Source organism: Oncorhynchus mykiss, chromosome 9, assembly GCF_013265735.2.
Source record: "Oncorhynchus mykiss isolate Arlee chromosome 9, USDA_OmykA_1.1, whole genome shotgun sequence".
Taxonomy (NCBI): Eukaryota; Metazoa; Chordata; class Actinopteri; order Salmoniformes; family Salmonidae; genus Oncorhynchus; species Oncorhynchus mykiss.
This window is the reverse complement of record NC_048573.1, coordinates 41,105,122-41,123,008: the sequence shown is the minus strand read 5'-3', so window position 1 is coordinate 41,123,008 and position 17,887 is coordinate 41,105,122. Positions and strand designations below refer to the sequence as shown.

Sequence of the window (17,887 nt, the reverse complement as noted above, 5' to 3'; positions counted from 1 at the left end):
TAGTTCCTTCCACGCGTGCCATGTCTCATTTCTCAGTCTGTCAGTCTCATCACAGTGGCATCAGTCTCATCTCACTGTTCCAGTTTTTCCACCAGACACAGTCTGTCACTACTTCTCAATCTTCTCCAAACCCTCCTGCTTCTATCTTCTATCAAACACATGCAAGCTCCGCTTTAGAGGCAAGCTTTGCTGTCTAGAACCTAAAAGGATTCTTCGGTTGTCCCCAGAACCCTTTAAAGAACCCTTTTTTGGTTCCAGGTAGAATAGTTTTGGTTCCAAGTAGAACCCTTTTGTGTTCCAGGTAGAACCCTTTCCACAGAGGGAAACCACTTATGTGATCTCAAAGCCGATTGACATTCTGTATGTTAGTGTAGTTTGTGTGGGAGAAGTGTGGTTTCACAGGGAGAGTAGACTGATAGTGGTGATGGTCATCATCTGCCAATCGCTACTCTTAGCTCTCCGGCTATGGGGTCTAACCGAAGTACAGCCTCTGTCATAGCTTTCATAGTCTCACGGTTGTATCAGACACTATCGTCTAATCTGTCTGGAGATGTATTAGTTTGTTTGTCTGACGGACTTCTGACTTATGTCGATCTCCGGTAAGCGCGCTAGAGAAGTGAATAGATGAATGTGTGTTAGACGCTGTGGGAAAGGGTTTGTGCTGAGTCATATTATGTGGGTTTGTGGAGTGGAGTCCTAGCCACAGAATACTACAACTCATAAGATTAATGGATGCAGACTAGTACCACTCATTAGCTGGTCTTTGGAGGACCATATGCGTTATTATAGCTGGTGTGTGACTGTGTTTTTGATCTCTCGGTAGTCCTATCTGTATTTCATTGAGCTGTCTATACAAATTGTTTGCTCATACGGTCACGTTTCATTTGTCATTGGGTTCTAGACGTATTTGTTGCTGTGTTATTGGTGTCTGTATCATATTGTGACTGCGGCCTCATCTCTCTGCTGTACGGTGTTCATATTAGGACAGCCTCAGTACTGTGCTGTTGTTGTAGTCATCTCTCTGCATGTCTCTCTCTCTCTCTCTCTCTCTCTGTCTCTGTCTCTGTCTCTGTCTCTCTCTCTCTCTCTCTCTCTCTCTCTCTCGCTCTCTCTCTCTCTCTCTTTCTCTCTGTCTTTATCTCTTTGTCTCTCTCTCTCTCAGAGCTGGTCCAGAATGGCCGTCTCCTATCCCTGCCCCTGGCGGCGGGGGACATGCACTCTCTGCTGCCAGATGAAGATGGCCGTCGGCTCTACGTGGCCATGAAGGACAACCTGCTGTCCACCAGCCTGGACGACATCACACAGAACCCCAGCAAGGTCAGACTGCCTGGCTCTCTATAGGCTTTTCACACTACTGAGCCGAACCGAGCCAAACCAAACCAAGCTGTACTGAGCTGTCCTGGTGACACAACCACCGTAATTGTTAGAACTTTGTTGGAAAAAAAAGACGATTTGAAAAGCAATTATCCAAACCACAGTCTGGTTCTGGTCTGCATGATTGTGTGAAAAAAAGGGTAATAGATCCAACACAATTACTTACACACACTTACACTCCCATGAACACATGTATTGATCCAGCTACACTCCTCAGTGAGGAAAAACGTTAACTCCTAGCTGGTTTTCACCGTAACCCAGAGAATCTTGTGAGAGAATAGATGTTAGTGGCTGGATGACTGTCAGTCACTGTTGGTTGTCCAGTGTGCATGGAGAAAGTAACGTAGAGGGATAACGACGCTCAAATTGATGGTAACCAGAATACGGAGGAGTAAGCCACCTCCAGCTGTCTAGCATCCCTTCCTCTTTCCATCAAGCCCCCCGTGTCTCTCAATCCCTCTCTTTCAGACCAACACTACCTGAAACACACAGCGATCATCACACTTCTCCACCTCTCTCCTCTATGTACCCATGCCCACTACCAATCACAGCCTCTCGTACCTCTCCTTTTCCATTTCCTCCCGCTCAAACTTTCATTCCAATACACGTAGACACACATTTACACAGGGACTCTCTCTCTCTCAGACTCTCTTTCCCAGACGGGAATAGCCCCGTATTGTGTAAGTGAGGGTTTCATTCTAAGGTCACCCCTGTTCCCACTTCTGCCTGGCAGGAGATTGACTGGAGCGCCATGCTCCCACTAATAACACCATCCTCTGATCAACCAACCCCTGAGGCATTCCTATTGCATGAGTCCCTCACCGCCAGCCCACATCACACACAAGGACGGAAGAGCTGTGTTTGTGTGTGTGTGTGTCTCTGTGTGCAAATGTGACCAATCTCCAACTCTCTATTTACCCATGCCCGCTACCAGCATCATCCTAATTTCTCCCCTTTTCCATATCCTCCCTCTCTTTCTTTACTTGAAAAAAAATCCAGTTCCTTTTCAGTCCCTTGCTAATTGAGTTGCATGTTGCACAGGGATTAGTGTAGGGTCTATGCATTTCCACATCTTTGTCCATGTGACAGGGCATAGAACTAGTTATACAAAACTCCCCTCCAAGACATAGAATTCGTCACAGATGGTGGATTTATATATTCCCAGTGAGAATGCTGGTGGTCGCCCAGTCTACTCAGGGATAGCATTTAGTATTCGATTAGCGTCCCCTTTAGGTGTTGCCAAGGCAGCAGCTACAATTCCTGGGGTACAGACGGAAGTAAAGCATATCGTCATATACGAACTTTGTGCATCATACACATGTATGGGGGTGGCAGGTAGTTAGAGCGATGGGCCAGTAACCGAAATGTTGCTAGATCGAATCCCCCGAGCTGACAAGGTAAAAATCTGTCGTTCTGCCCCTGAACAAGGCAGTTAACCCACTGTTCCTAGGCCGCCATTGTAAAATTTGTTCTTAAAAATTCTTCAGGATTGGTGGGTCCCCCCCCCCCCCCCCCCGTGGGACGGTTGAGCTAATGTAGGCTAATACGATTAGCATGAGGTTGTAAGTAACAAGAACATTTCCCAGGACATGGACATATCTGATATTGGCAGAAAGCTTAAATTCTTGTTAATCTAACTGCACTGTCCAATTTACAGTAGCTATTACAGTGAAATAATACCATGCCTTTGTTTGAGGAGAGTGCACAGTTTTGAACATGAAAAGTTATTCATAAACAAATTAGGCACATTTGGGCAGCCTTGATACAAAATGTTGAACATAAATGCAATGGTTCATTGGATCAGTCTAAAACTGTGCACATACAACATCTAAATTGCACCTGGGCTGGAATAATACATTATGGCCTTTCTCTTGCATTTCAAAGATGATGGTACAAAAAAATACACCAAAAAAAAATAGTTTTTCTTTGTATTATCTTACACCGGTTCTAACGTGTTATATTCTCCTACATTCCTTTCACAATTCCACAAATTTCAAAGTGTTTCCTTTCAGATGGTACCAAGAAAACGCATATCCTTGCTTCAGGGCCTGAGCTACAGGCAGTTAGATTTGGGTATGTCATTTTAGACGAAAATTGAAAAAAGGGTTAAGAGTTAACTGACTTGCCAAGTTAAATAAAGGTTTAATAAAAATAAATAAAATACATGTATTGCTAGTTTGAGTTACCTGAGGTGGGAGAGAGTTCCCTGTAGTCATAGCTCTGTATAGTACTGTGCATTCCCTAGCCTCTGTTCTGGACCCCTGGTAGCATGTGTGTATGGGTGTCTGAGCTGTGTGTTAACTGATTGTACAGACAGTTTGGTACTTTTAATATGTCATTACTTCTCACAAAGACCAGTAGTCAGTCTCCCCTCTACTTTGAACCAGGATAGATTGCCGTTCATGATATTGATGTACCTGAAAGGATTTACAATGAAGAGCTGGCGAATATAAGTGGCAATATAGTCCACTAGCATCCTCGGTCATTTTCCATTGAAGTTGTCAGAACCAGGGGGTTTGTCATTATAGATAGAAAAGCAATACTTTTTTCACCTCTTCCACACTCACGTTACAGAACTCCAAATTACAATGCTTGTCTTTCATTATTTGATCAGTTAAGCATGAGTATGAAGGCTCAGAGTTTGTTGTTGGCATGTCATGCATAAGTTTGCTAATCTTGCCATTTAAAAAGTCATCAAAAGTTGTTGGCAATATCAGTGGGTTTTGGGATGAATCTGATTCAATGAAGGATGAAGCTACGTTTCCCTTTTGGCCAACATTTCACTGAAGGTACTCCACATTTTGTACAATCATCGTTTATAAAAATGTACTTTTTGTTTTCTTAGTACAATTTCTTCTTCTTTGTTGTTGTTGTTTAGTCTCATCATTTCTCTTTTTACAGTACGTTTGCCAATCGACTGGACAGCCAGATTTATTTGCCATTCCTTTTGCCTCGCCCCTCTCAACCATACAATTTCTCAATCCCTCATCAATCCACGGGGAATTAGCCGTTCTAACAGTCCGTTTCTCAGTGGGTGTATGCTTATCGGTAACCGGAGCTTTAAAAAATGGAAAACTGAAATGAAGAAAGAAAGAAAAAACATCTTTATCTTTTATCATGTGATCTCTGCTACGGCCCCTAAATGACTAACTCAGTGGACATGCTGTGGAGGTTAGTCATCTATGGTGGCATGATATCACCTCATCATGGTGGCATGATACCAGATCATCATGGTGGCATGATACCAGATCATCATGGTGATACCAGATCATCATTATTTTTTCAGCTCTACTGGCCAGCAAGTCCAGACCGGGTCCAAGAGTGTTTGATGGCTGGAAAGGACCGGGAGGTGAGGGGTTACCGGTATACACACACACACACACACAAATACACACACACACACACACTCCTAACTCCAATCCCCCTCTACAGTTGGAGTGCGCTAATTTCCTGCGAGTGCTGCAGCCCTACAACCAGACCCACCTGTATGTGTGTGGAACGGGAGCCTTCAACCCTCGCTGTGCCTTCATCCCTACCACCGTCTTCCTCAAGGTAAAGCCACACACACACACACACACTCACTCCTCCCTCAACCAACATGCGCACACCCGGGGGTCCCCCAGGAATATATTGAGGAAACGGATGCCTATCTCAAGCTTTCTCTCTCTGTCCTTCTACATCTGTCCTATAGCAATACATCCTATACCTGTGTGTTCTGTCTGACTAAAGGCCTAGCTGTCAGCCCCTATAGCTGCGCTATCTGTTGCTACACCTACTATGTGTACTGTACTGTGTGCCCCTATACCCCGATGCCTGCCTGTCCTATGCCTCCGTGTGTTTGCCCCACGTCTCAACGATTCTTAGCTAAACTCCCGTGCTCTTCCTCTCTCTCTTTCTTCTTTCACTTTCTCACACACTGTCTTCAGGTCCCATGTGTGCTGGTGTGTGTGTTTCTGGGAGAAGGTGCGAAACCCATGAAAGGGGCTTAGACTCCTGAGCAAGGACACGAGGGGACGCGATGCTTTGAGAGGCCAGCGGCGCTGCCTCCCTCACATTGCATTTGACAAATTTTTCACCCAAATATTTACAGAGATTACGGACTCCTTAATAGACAAGTCTGGGAGAGTTTTAGAGTTGTACTGTACATGAGTTATGTGCAGGGGCGGACTGGGACCATAAATCGTCTCCTGGAATTTCAAACACACCGGACCATTTCGTTTTTTCTTGACTCCCCCATTATTAGCCAGATAATGATAATTTTACGTTAAAAAAAACAAAAAACAAGACAGACATGGCCACTGGCTAAACATTGACAAGACCATCTGGCATTTGCCCGTAATGCCAGATGGTCAGTCTTCCCCTGGTCATGTGGCAGTAGCGTGCGTCCATGCGTGAGTGAGTGCATGTGTGTGTATGTGTGTAGAGTGTTTAAATTGTGTCTATTCAATTCTGTTTCTTTGGCAGTCGGAGCGACAAACTCTATCATTTGGACAGACTGAATGCGGGAAGGGAAAGTGTCCATACGATCCCCACCAGAGAACTGCCTCCGCCATTATTGGTAAGATCACACACAGTATGTCTGTGAGCAAATGTCTTGTGTGTGAGTGAGTTCACACCAGTACGAAGACCTGTTTGATGTCCTTATAGGTGCACGTGGATAATGACGTGTTGGTGCTTTTTCCATGGGTACGCCTATACAGTGTGTTGGATGATGTGTTTTTCTGTATCCCGTGTCCAGATGGGGAGCTGTATGCTGGGATCTCATCTGACTTCATGAGTCGAGACTCGGCCTTCTTCCGCAGCCTGGGCAGTCGTCATGTGATCCGCACCGAGCAGTACGATTCCTCCTGGCTGCAGAGTAAGGACGTGTATAAATGAAACAATAAAAACTCAATCATTTATCTTTGTTCTCTCTTTCACATCGAAACATTTCCCCTCATTCGCTGTAATTTGTAAACATATCTTTCACACCCGTCTAAATGGTAAAATCTCTCTTCTCTCTCGCTCTCTGTCAGATGCCCAGTTTGTTAAGGTGGCCTGGATGGCGGAGACTGATAACCCAGAGGATGATAAGGTGTACGTGTTCTTCACTGAGCGCGCTCAGGAGGCAGAGGGGGCTGCTGGGAAGGTGCTGTACTCCAGAGTGGCGCGTGTTTGCAAGGTAAGGATCTCTACGTGCCTGTGTGTACTGGTACCGATGTACGTGTGTGTGTGTGTGTGTGTGTGTGTGTGTGTGTGTGTGTTTACGTACAACAGGCACGTGCACTTGTGTGTTTATCGATGTGCCTGTATATGTGTGTTTGTTTACCATCTTACTATCACGGTTGCTGTCTCTGTCGATAGTGACATCTATTCTAATCTGGGTGTGTACAGAATGACATCGGGGGCCAGCGGAGTCTGGTGAACAAGTGGAGCACCTTCCAGAAGGCACGTATCGTGTGCTCTATCCCTGGATCCGACGGGATACAGACTCACTTTGACCAACTACGTGAGTATGAACTATCAACTTTACCTCGCTCTTACTGACCACACACACATAAGCTCACCGACCATGACCACCAATTCACCAAGTGAAACACAAACAATCGTACTAAAGTTCAACAGACGAACCATAATGGTTAATGGTGTTGAATCTCAATAAGACAGCAGTGGAGGAGGGAGTGGATATTGTATAGACTGTATTGGCTCTAAAGCAACTACGGTGCCTTCAGATTGTAGTCACACCACTTTACTTTTTCCACATTTTGGTGTGTTACAGCCGGGGTTAAAACATTTATTCAATTGACATGTTGTGTCACTGATCTACACATAATACAACATAATATCAAAGTGGAATTTTGTTAGTATATATATAGATTTTTTTAATGAATTGAAAATGATAAGCTGAAATGTCTTCAGTCAATAAGTATTCAAACGCTTTGTTGTGGTAAGCCTAAATAAGTTCAGGAGTAAAAATGTGCTTAACAAGTCGCATAATAAGTTGCATGGACTCATTCCGTGTTCAATAATAGTGGTTAAAATGATTTTGTGAGGTCTAACCCATCTCTGTACCCCACACACACAATTATCTGTAAGGTCCCTCAATCGAGTAGTGAATTTCAAGCACAGATACAACCACAAAGACCAGGGGAAGTTTTACAATGCCTCGCAAAGAAGGACACCACTGATAGGTGGATGTGTACAAATAAAAAGCAGACGCTGAATATATTCCTTTGATATATTCCTATATATTATAATATATATATATTATAATATATTCCTTTGAGCGTGGTGAAGTTATTCATTGGGCTTTGGATGGTGTACCAATACACTCAGCCAGTACAAAGAGACAGGCGTCCTTCGACACCTTCCTAACTCAGTTGCCGAAGAGGAAGGAAACCGCTCAGGGATTTCATCATGAGGCCAATGGTGATTTTAAAACAGTTACTGACTTTAATGGTTGTGATATGAGAAAACTGAGGATGGATCAACAACATTGTAGTTACTCCACAATACTAACCTAAATGACAGAGTGAAAAGAAGGAAGCATGTGCAGAATATAAATATAACAAAATATGCTTCGGGTTTGCAACAAGGCACATAACCCTTCCCTGCAGTCAAATGCCCTAGTTGCCTTATGGGTTGAATGTTATTAATATTTTTCATAATTTCATAATTAATAAACAAGCTGCTGAAAATCCGGTGCTTCTATGTCAAACAGTTTTTTTATGTGATGTATATAAAGTGTAAATATTGGGATTCAAATTCTAACTTAATACATTACAACTCGATATCTGACATGGTGAAGGTGTCTTCTATTTTTATACCCATAACCATGTGTGTGAGGTGTATATAGATTTCAAAATAGATTTGTTCTAGACTACCAATAAACACTCTGTGTGACCCTGATTTAGCCCACTGCAGTAAAAGGTTATTACTTAATACTGCAAAAAATTTGGCAAGGACATTTTTCTCTTTTTTGTCCTGAATAAATAAGTGTTTGGTTTGGGGCAAATCCAAAACATCACTGAGTACCACTCTTCATAATTTCAATCATGGTGGTGGCTGCATCATGTTATGGGTATGCTTGTCATCGGAATATAAGTTATAAGCACAGGCACAATCGGAGAGGAAAATCTGGTTCAGTCTGCTTTCCAACAGACACTAGAAGGCAAATTCACCTTTCAGCAGGACAATAACCTAAACAAGGCCAAATATATACTGAAGTTGCTTACAGAGACGACATGCTCCAAGTTGGCTTGTTACCGTTTTGATTTAAATCAGCATGGAAATCTATAGCAAGACTTGAAAATGGCTGTCTAGCAATGATCAGCAATCAACTTGACAGAGCTTGAAGAATTTTAAAAAGAATAATGGGAAAATATTGTACAATCCAGGTGTGCAAAGTTCTTAGGATACTTCCCCGAAAAGACTCAAAGCTGCAATCGCCACAAAAGGTGATTCTACAAAGTATTGACTCAGGGGTGTGAATACTTTTGTATTTCTGTATTTAATTTTCAATAAATGTGCTAAAATGTATAAAAACATGTTTTCACTTTGTCATTATGGGGTATTGTATGTAGATGGGTGAGAATTTTTTTTATTTAATCAGTTTTTGAATTCAGGCTGTAACACAACGTAATGCGGTATCAATGCATTCTGAGGGCACTGTATATAGAAGTGAAGAGTCTATGTTTGGCCTACAGAAAGCTTAGTGTTTTGATCATGCAGCCAGCATAACTCCACTCCACCCTGGCTTGTGGTATTCCACTCTGTTACCACGGTGACCAGCAGCCCTGTCCTTTTTACCCTGCTCTGCCTTTGTAGTACTTCAGCACTAGTCGCCCTGGCAACTACCATGAAGTCTCTATTAGAGAGCATTTAAGGGTCTAGCATCTAACCCTTTCTGTGATCTCCGGTTTTTCAAGTCTGTGTGTGTCTGTGTGTCTGTGTGAGTGTACATGTGTGTCTATGCTTGTGCATGCACTCTGTCATCGCTAGTTTTATGGGCCATAGAGTATCAGTCAGTGATGTGATCAGTAGTTGGCCTCGCTAGAAGCGAGACCGAGAGACAGGACCGTTCCCTTATCACATCTGTTTCTGTAAACACAACCAGCCAGTAAAATAAACAACACCCCTCCCCCCCTCTCTCTGGGGTTATACTGAGGCAAAGTGAACCACACAAATGATAACACATACACGCACAAACACACACACAAACATACACACACACAAACATACACACATCACACACAGACAACTCCCTGTCCAACCCGTCTCACCCAGGACAGTGAGTAGGAAGATGAACATAAACATCCCCACACAACAACCTGCCCCGGGACACGTTGCAACTGAAAAGATCCCATCAGCCCAAGAATGCCGCCGGTGTTGTGTTTACGGCACGCTCCGTCGGCCAGAAACACTACGAATCGCATGAGCGCCTTGTTCGGGTCCGGGGCCCCTCATGTTGAAGGAGCCAGGCTGTTATCGATGCCGGAACTTCTACAATAATATTTGGGTGTCAACTTTAACAAGAGCCACTATCCTGGCAGGTCATCAGTGTTTGTACAGGTGAAAGGGATTGTTTACAGTCTGGAGCACTCAACCATCCAATACATTCGTTTCTAATCCTCCTATAGTCAGAATAAAGTGTTACCAACTGTAGTCTTTGATTGAAAGCTTATGAGAGACATGGTTAGCAGTGGTGTAAGGTACTTAAGTAAATATAGTTCTACTTAAGTACTTTTGGGGGGTATCTGTACGTTACTATTTATATTTTTGACAACTTTTACTCCACAACATTCCTAATGAAAATATTGTACTTTTTACTCCATACAGTTTCGTGACACCCAAAAGTACTCGTTACATTTTGAATGCTTAGCAGGACAGGAAAATGGTCCAATTCACCCACTTATCAAGAGAACATCTCTGGTCATCCCTCCCTACATCCCTACTATCTGGTGGACTCACTAAAACACAAATGCTTAGTGTTGGGAATGTGCCCCTGGCTATCCGTAAATACAAAAAAAAACAAGAAAATCGTGCCGTCAGGTTTGCTTAATATAAGGAATGTGAAATGATTTATACGTTTACTTTGACTTTTGATACTGAAGTATATTTCAAAAGAAATACTTTGACTTTCACTCAAGTAGTATTTTACAGCGTGACTTTCACTTTTACTTGAGTCATTTTCTGTTAACTTATCTTTACTTTTACTCAAGCATGATAATTGGATACTTTTCCCACCACTGTGTGTTAGGGAAGCTCTCAGAGTATCGGAGTATAGTAAAAAAAAATATTAAAAAATGTGTTTTAATAGGCCTACATATAGATATCTAAAATGTCTTTTGAATGTGTTCATCAGTTGGAAACATTTGAAGGGCGTCTGTTTGTGGCCAGAAGCCCATAAACAGACATATAAAGCCAGGAGAGATGGAATTCCCTGGCGTGTTACTGTGTTGTTATTCAGGACAGTCATACCATCAGTTTGGACCGGGAGACACTAACTGTTTGACCACAAAGTTTAGGTTAGACCACTCAGGTCCCGAAGCAGAGGACAACAAAGTCTTGAGGAGTTTGGGGTTTATAGATTTCAATGATTTAGAGGAAGTTGGTGTGTGTGTATATGTGTGTGTGTCGCTGTGTGTGTGCACCCACATCCTAGTCCCTAGATGGCCTAGCTCGGATGAGGGAATAGGAGGAGTGGAGAGTTGAGGAGAAGGGTATTTTCTGGGATAAGGCTGGGAAAGATAGGGGCTAGAGCTGGAGGGGTGTGGGCAAGACAAGGATATCTCCCAACCCCGGGGGAACAGATCTCTTTGTTTAGAGGAACTGACACAAGTAGAGCCCTCGGGAGAGAAAATGAGACACAGACAAAGACAGAGAGAAAGAACGAGAGGGTTGGGAAGACAAAGTGAAAGACAAAGAAATGTATTGGAAGAGAGACTTCAAAAGGTGGATTTGAGAGATAAACGGAAGATGATCGTTCAGACAGAGAGAGAGAGAAAGAAATTAGGATGAAGATGTGTTGGATAACGAACAAAGGGAGAAGTAGAATGTAGGAGAAAGTTAATGCATTCTAGGCCGGGTTTGAGAGAGAGAGAAAGAGAGAGAGCAGTGCCTCTGCAGCATGGTGTACCCAGAGTCCTCTGCTGTGTGTTGTGCCCTGGGCTATGCTGCGGCATTTGTGTGCGTGCTGCAGTGTGTGTGTATGTGTGCAACGTTGTGTGTGTGCAGTGATGTACAGTGCCAGTCAAGGGTTTTTCTTTATTTAAACTATTTTCTACATTGTAGAATAATAGTGAAGACATCAAAACTATGAACTAACACATATTGAATCATGTAGGGACCAAACAAGTCTTTTATATTTGAGATTTTTCAAAGTAGCCATCCTTTGCCTTGGTGACAGCTTTCCACACTCTTGGCATTCTCTTGTGTGTGTGTGTGTGTGTGTGTGTGTGTGTGTGTGTGTGTGTGTGTGTGTGTGTGTGTGTGTGTGTGTGTGCGTGTGCGTGTGCGTGTGTGCGTGCGCGTGTGAGAGAGAGATGAGATTAGATTTCCACCAGTCTGATCCCATCGAGGCCACATGAAGCAGCAGGAACAAGAGGAATGTGAGAGAGTAATAATACTCTTTACTGTGTACCACACCTCAAATACAAGCCCACCATACATACTGTGTGTGTGTGCGTGCTTTGCGTTTATCCGTTAATGTGCGTGTGCGTTCCTGCGTGCGTGTCTATGCATGTGTTCGTGTATCGCGTGTAATGTGTGCGTGCACATATCCATGTCTTGTTTGTGTACATGTACACGCGTCATGTATTTGGTCAGTAGTTGATCTGTGTCGTGGGGAAGGGATAGAGGACAGTGTGGGGGCCTTAGGGGACAGACAGGCAGAGTGGCCTGGCTGCGTGGCAGGGGAGGGCTGTTACATGAGGATTGGTCATGGAGGATCAACTCGTCTCCAGCTCTCACACTGAGATGGGATATTACTGCCTGGGATTCATTAGACTGGTCCACTCAGCCGTACCATCACACCAAACGGCATTAGGAACACACACACACACACGCGCACATGGGAACACACTTGAACACACACACATACTCACTCTCACGCGCATGAATGCTGGCCTGCATGCACACACACACACTCAGTGATGGAAGAAGTAATCATTAGTAATCATCATATTTGAGTAAAAGTTAAGATACCACAAAGACATGCTCCGGAACTTTGGCGCCTACATTGTAAAACCACATTTTTAGGATCTGAACACATTTCATTTTTATTTCATTTAACCAGGCAAGTCAGTCAAGAACAAATTCCTATTGACGGCCTACCCCGGACGACGCTGGGCCAATTGTGTGCTGCCCTATGGGTCTCCCAATCACGGCCAGATGTGATACAGCCTGGATTCAAACCAGGGACTGTATTGACACCTCTTGCTCTGAGATGAAGTGCCTTAAACCGCTGCGCCACTCGGGAGCCCATAACTAAACACTTTTCTGCATTTCGAATTTCAATAAAAACACGTCACAGTGTGAACATGTTTTTGAACACATGAACCCTAAAGTCGATGTCCGCTCCCCGGCGTAAATCGAATTCGCATAATACACAAATCCCCATCAAAATCCATCTGTTTAAACTAGAAAGATCCGTTTTTTTGCATGGGCTGCGTCTCAATCCACCACATCCGCCAATGGCAGCCTTCCGCATCTTGGGTGGAAGGTGGCCGAGCTACAGCGGTCGGCGTTTGTCAGACCATGAGACATCCCGAAAATTGGTCTTCTCATGAGCACATCTGTAGCATCCGAACAGTTATCGCTACACACTAATATGACCCCTCTATGGAAAGGTGAGACTCTCGCGAACAAGTACATTTTGGTTTCGCTCTAAGACTCCCACAAGCCTCACAAGACTCTTCTGAAGGAAGCCCGGTACCAGTTTGCCCGGTACCAGTTTAATTAATGAATGACCACCTTATAGGGAAGTAGTTGAGTGCTCAAAAGGTTTTGTTAAATATGGGTCAAAAATCTAATCATTTCCTGGTCTTTCTTATCTCTCAGATATAGGACAGCCATTTTAAGTCCAACTTCCTGTTAATTAAATTTTTGACCATTTGTTTTTCCGTGTTTGGATCTGTTATTCAATACATTTCTATGCGCTAAAAGCAGTAAGACCAAATTCAATGTTTCCTCAAATAAATGTTTTAATATATTGTTTTGATACCTGAAGGGGTCCTTAAATTCAAAAATCAAATAGTTAAATTGGTATGACCGTCATAGAATAATTTGATATGTTAGTTTAGTAAAAACACCCGGCTTAGACCCTAAACACTGGTGGTGGGGTTTTAACACTGTCGGGTGTAGAGCCGTAGTTGCATATTTCAAGCATGCCTTTAGAGTGAATGTGAGCGATACCACCCCTGGCTGTGTTTGTTAGTGGCGGAAACAGGAAACTTTGGAAACTTCTGTTCCAAAGCATTCACCAAGTAACTATCTAAGTGAATGTGTTTCAATTAAAAGTAAATCCTTTATGACCACATATTATACATTTCCTAAGGCCTTCAGTTATGGCCTAGTTATCCTCGACATTGTGGTCTGAATCCAGGCACATGGACCACATCAGACATGCAAGTCACGACACATGATTAGTAAGTCCAATCGGAATCCAGGAATATATCCAACAATGTGAATATTTTATCACCCACAACCACCACTCAGAATGACTACTTGATGAAAGATTTAACAAACAAAAGTACCTAAACCATCTAAACTGGAACAAGCATCTCAGTATTGGGTACAGTGGTAGAGAAAGTATTCAACTGTCAAAATTAAGGAAAAAGGAAATGCTATGCATGGAATACCTTATAACAATCAAACCAGACAGAACAATCTCCTTTTTCTATTGGCTTTTTGGAGGTCTGGGAAAATGTATGGAAGTATAAAGTAAATGTTATCCTTTAGGAATGTAGTGGAATGAAATGAAAAAGTTGTCAAAAAAATAAGTAAAGTACAGATACCCCCAAAAAACGACTCAAGTACACCACTCCTCACGCACACACACACACACACACACACACACACACACACGTACACACAAACACACACACACAGGCGCACACACACTTTTTTTTTTTTACTGCCAATCAGCCCTATAATCAGTTTGACAAAATTCTAGTACCTAAGTCAAGTGTCCCATCTCTTCTCCTTCCAGAGGACATCTTTATCCTCCATGATGGAAAGGACAAGAAGAACCCTCTGATCTACGGCCTCTTCACCACATCTAGGTAAGCCAGCTTCCGGCACACAGTTCACCACAACCCCACGGTCATTGGAGTAGTCATTTGTTTCCCAGGGCTGATGTAATGTAAGTCTTATGTAGCTGTTATAAGGCATTTAGGAATGCATACATGAGGGGTGCCCAAGGTAAAGTGTTACCAGATATTTAGCATTGTTTGTGCATCCCAGAGCTGCCACTGAGGGATTCACTGATGTAAAACAGTTATGAGACCGTGACAATGACGCACAAACCCTTTCAATCGTTACTTTTGTATGGGGCGGCATATTTCTGTTGTACGTTGTGTTGAGTTACACAGTGTTTTATTGTGACAGTAGTTTGTGTTCGGTTTGGCTGCCTGGCAAGTGACTAATGGCTTGTGTAATACATGCTGTGGGTTAGGAGAGAGGGAGAAAGTGTGCGTGTGCGTGCAGGCGTGCATGTGTGTCTGCAGAGGCCGTCATGCCCATAGGGGGCACAAGGCCACGTGTCCCCTCAGATGTGTCCTGTTTTTAAATTCAGATGTTAAATGAATGACTAAACTTCATTTTTAAGCCCACGTTTAATCATCAGTATTTATATATCAAGATCTGACAGCCGTATTTTGCAGAGGGGGCACACTGACCGGACCAGGCGAAGAGTACTCTGGTTCCTTCCCAAGGTGCACAGCGGAGCAAAGATATGCTAATCGGGACGTTAGATACTCTAGTGCGTGCAGACAGTATCGTCAGTGGAGGAGGAGAGAGAGTGTCGAGTGACACGTTACATAATTCGGTTTTCGCTGCCTGCGATGGGCAGGACTCAGCTGAATGTATGTTTGTAAATTAATTTGATCAATCTATGTAGCCTATTGATTTGCTCTTGATGAAGAAATAAAACTCAAATGTTTTGTTGTTTCCATGTAATACTAGCCACCTAGAAATTTTATGAAATGTTATGTTTAGCTAGCTACCAAGCCATTTCAGGCTATCAATCAAGTTAGAACTAGCGTCTCTAACTATCTTATCTGGCATGCCTGCATGGCAAGGTTGTTAGACTTAAGAAAATACAAATTACTGGGTTATGAAAATATTAATTACTGGGTTATGATACTACAGTGCCTTCAGAAAGTATTCACATCGCTTAACTTTTTCCAGCCTGAATTTAAAATGAGATTTTGTGTCAATGTCTTACACACAATATCCCATAATGTCAAAGTGAAATTATGGTGTTCGAAATTTGTACAAATTCATAAAAAATGAGAAGCTGAAATGTCTTGAAGTCAATAAGTATTCAACCCCTTTGTTATGGCAAGCCTAAATCAAATCAGGTGTAAAAATGTGCTTAACGGGTCACATAATAAGTTGCATGGACTCTAATAATAGTGTTTGAAAACGAAAAGGAGAGCCGCACAGGTGCAATAATTGAATAACCTAATATCCAACGTTTCGACAGGCAAGCTGTCTTCAAGTGTTCTACTCCGACTGAATATCCCTTTAAGCATTGTAAAGTTATTCATTCCACTTTGGATGATGTATCAATACACCCAGTCACTACAAAGACACAGGAGTCCTTCCTTAGTTGAGAGGAAGGAAATCACTCAAGGAAGCCAGGCCAATGGTGACTTTAAAACAGTTACAGGGTTCAATGGCTGTGATAGGAGAAACCTGAGGATGGATCAGCAGCGTTGCAGTTACACTACAATACTAACCTAAATGGCAGAGGGAAAAGAAGGAAGCCCCCATACAGAATAAAAAATATCCCAAAACATGCAACCTGTTTTCTATAAGGCACTAAAGTAAAACTGCAAAATATGTGGTAAAGAAATTAACTTTATGCCCTAAATGCAAACCCTTATGTCTGGGGCAAATCCAACACAACACATCACTGAGTAACACTTCATATTTTCAAGAATTGTGGTGCCTGCATAATGTTATGGGTATGCTTGTCATCGGGAAGGACAAGGGAGTTTTTAGGGATACAAATAAATGGAATAGAGCTAAGCACAGGCAATATTTTGGAAAGAAAATCTGGTTCAGGGTGTTTTCTAACAGACTCTGGGAGACAAATTCACTTTTCAGCAGGACAATAACCTAAAACACAAGGTCAAATATACACTGGAGTTGCTTACCAAGACAACATAGAATGTTTCTCAGTGGCATAGTTAGAGTTTTGACTTAAATCGGCTTGAAAATCTATGGCAAGACTTGAAAATGGTTGCCAATGATCAACAACCAACTTGACAGTTTGAAGCTGATTCTAACATGTATTGACTCAGGGGTGTGAATACTTACAGTTGAAGTCGGAAGTTTACATACACCTTAGCCAAATACATTTAAACTCAGTTTTTCACAATTCCTTTCATTTAATCAGAGTAAAAACTCCCTGTCTTAGGTCAATTAGGATCACCACTTTATTTTAAGAATGTGAAATGTCAGAATAATAGTAGAGAGAGTGATTTATTTCAGATTTCAGATTTATTTCTTTCATCACGTTCTCAGTGGGTCAGAAGATTACATACACTCAATTAGTATTTAGTAGCATTGGCTTTCAATTGTTTAACTTGGGTCAAACGTTTCGGGAAGCCTTCCACAAGCTTCCCACAATAAGTTGGGTGAATTTTGTCCCATTCCTCCTGACAGCTGGTGTAACTGAGTCAGGTTTGTAGGCCTCCTTGCTCGCTCACGCTTTTTCAGTTCTGCCCGCAAATGTTCTATAGGATTGAGGTCAGGGCTTTGTGATGGCCACTCCAATACCTTGACTTTGTTGTCCATACGCCATTTTGCCACAACTTTGGAAGTATGCTTGGGGTCATTGTCCATTTGAAAGACCCATTTGCAACCAAGATTTAACTTCCTGACTGATGTCTTGAGATGTTGCTTCAATATATCCACATAATTTTCCTACCTCATGACGCCATCTATTTTGTGAAGTGCACCAGTCCCTCCTGCAGCAAAGCAGCCCCACAACATGATGCTTCCACCCCCGTGCTTCACCGTTGGGATTGTGTTCTTCGGCTTGCAAGCCTTCCCCTTTTTCCTAAAAAAAAATGGTCATTATGGCCAAACAATTCTATTTTTGTTTCATCAGACCAGAGGACATTTCTCCAAAAAGTAAGATCTTTGTCCCCATGTGCAGCTGCAAACCGTAGTCTGGCTTTTTTATGGCGGTTTTGGAGCAGTGGCTTCTTCCTTGCCGAGCGGCCTTTCAGGCTATTTTGCTATCTTAGACACCCTTTTTCCCGATTTTGATGAAACTTGGGTGAATGATGTGTCTTGACAT

At 42.7% G+C, this 17,887-nt stretch overlaps 1 protein-coding gene across 1 annotated transcript in view; it reads left to right on the top strand.

Annotated features, from left to right (window-relative positions):
* Window positions 1–17,887, top strand: part of sema3h (sema domain, immunoglobulin domain (Ig), short basic domain, secreted, (semaphorin) 3H) — a 28,632-nt gene that overhangs the window by 4,363 nt on the left and 6,382 nt on the right. Inside the window, exons 2-9 of the mRNA XM_021615700.2 lie at window positions 1,163–1,317; window positions 4,661–4,723; window positions 4,807–4,926; window positions 5,839–5,932; window positions 6,113–6,232; window positions 6,390–6,535; window positions 6,748–6,862; window positions 14,564–14,636. Coding sequence (XP_021471375.2) covers window positions 1,163–1,317; window positions 4,661–4,723; window positions 4,807–4,926; window positions 5,839–5,932; window positions 6,113–6,232; window positions 6,390–6,535; window positions 6,748–6,862; window positions 14,564–14,636 — 886 coding nt within the window. The remainder of the gene's footprint in view (window positions 1–1,162; window positions 1,318–4,660; window positions 4,724–4,806; window positions 4,927–5,838; window positions 5,933–6,112; window positions 6,233–6,389; window positions 6,536–6,747; window positions 6,863–14,563; window positions 14,637–17,887) is intronic.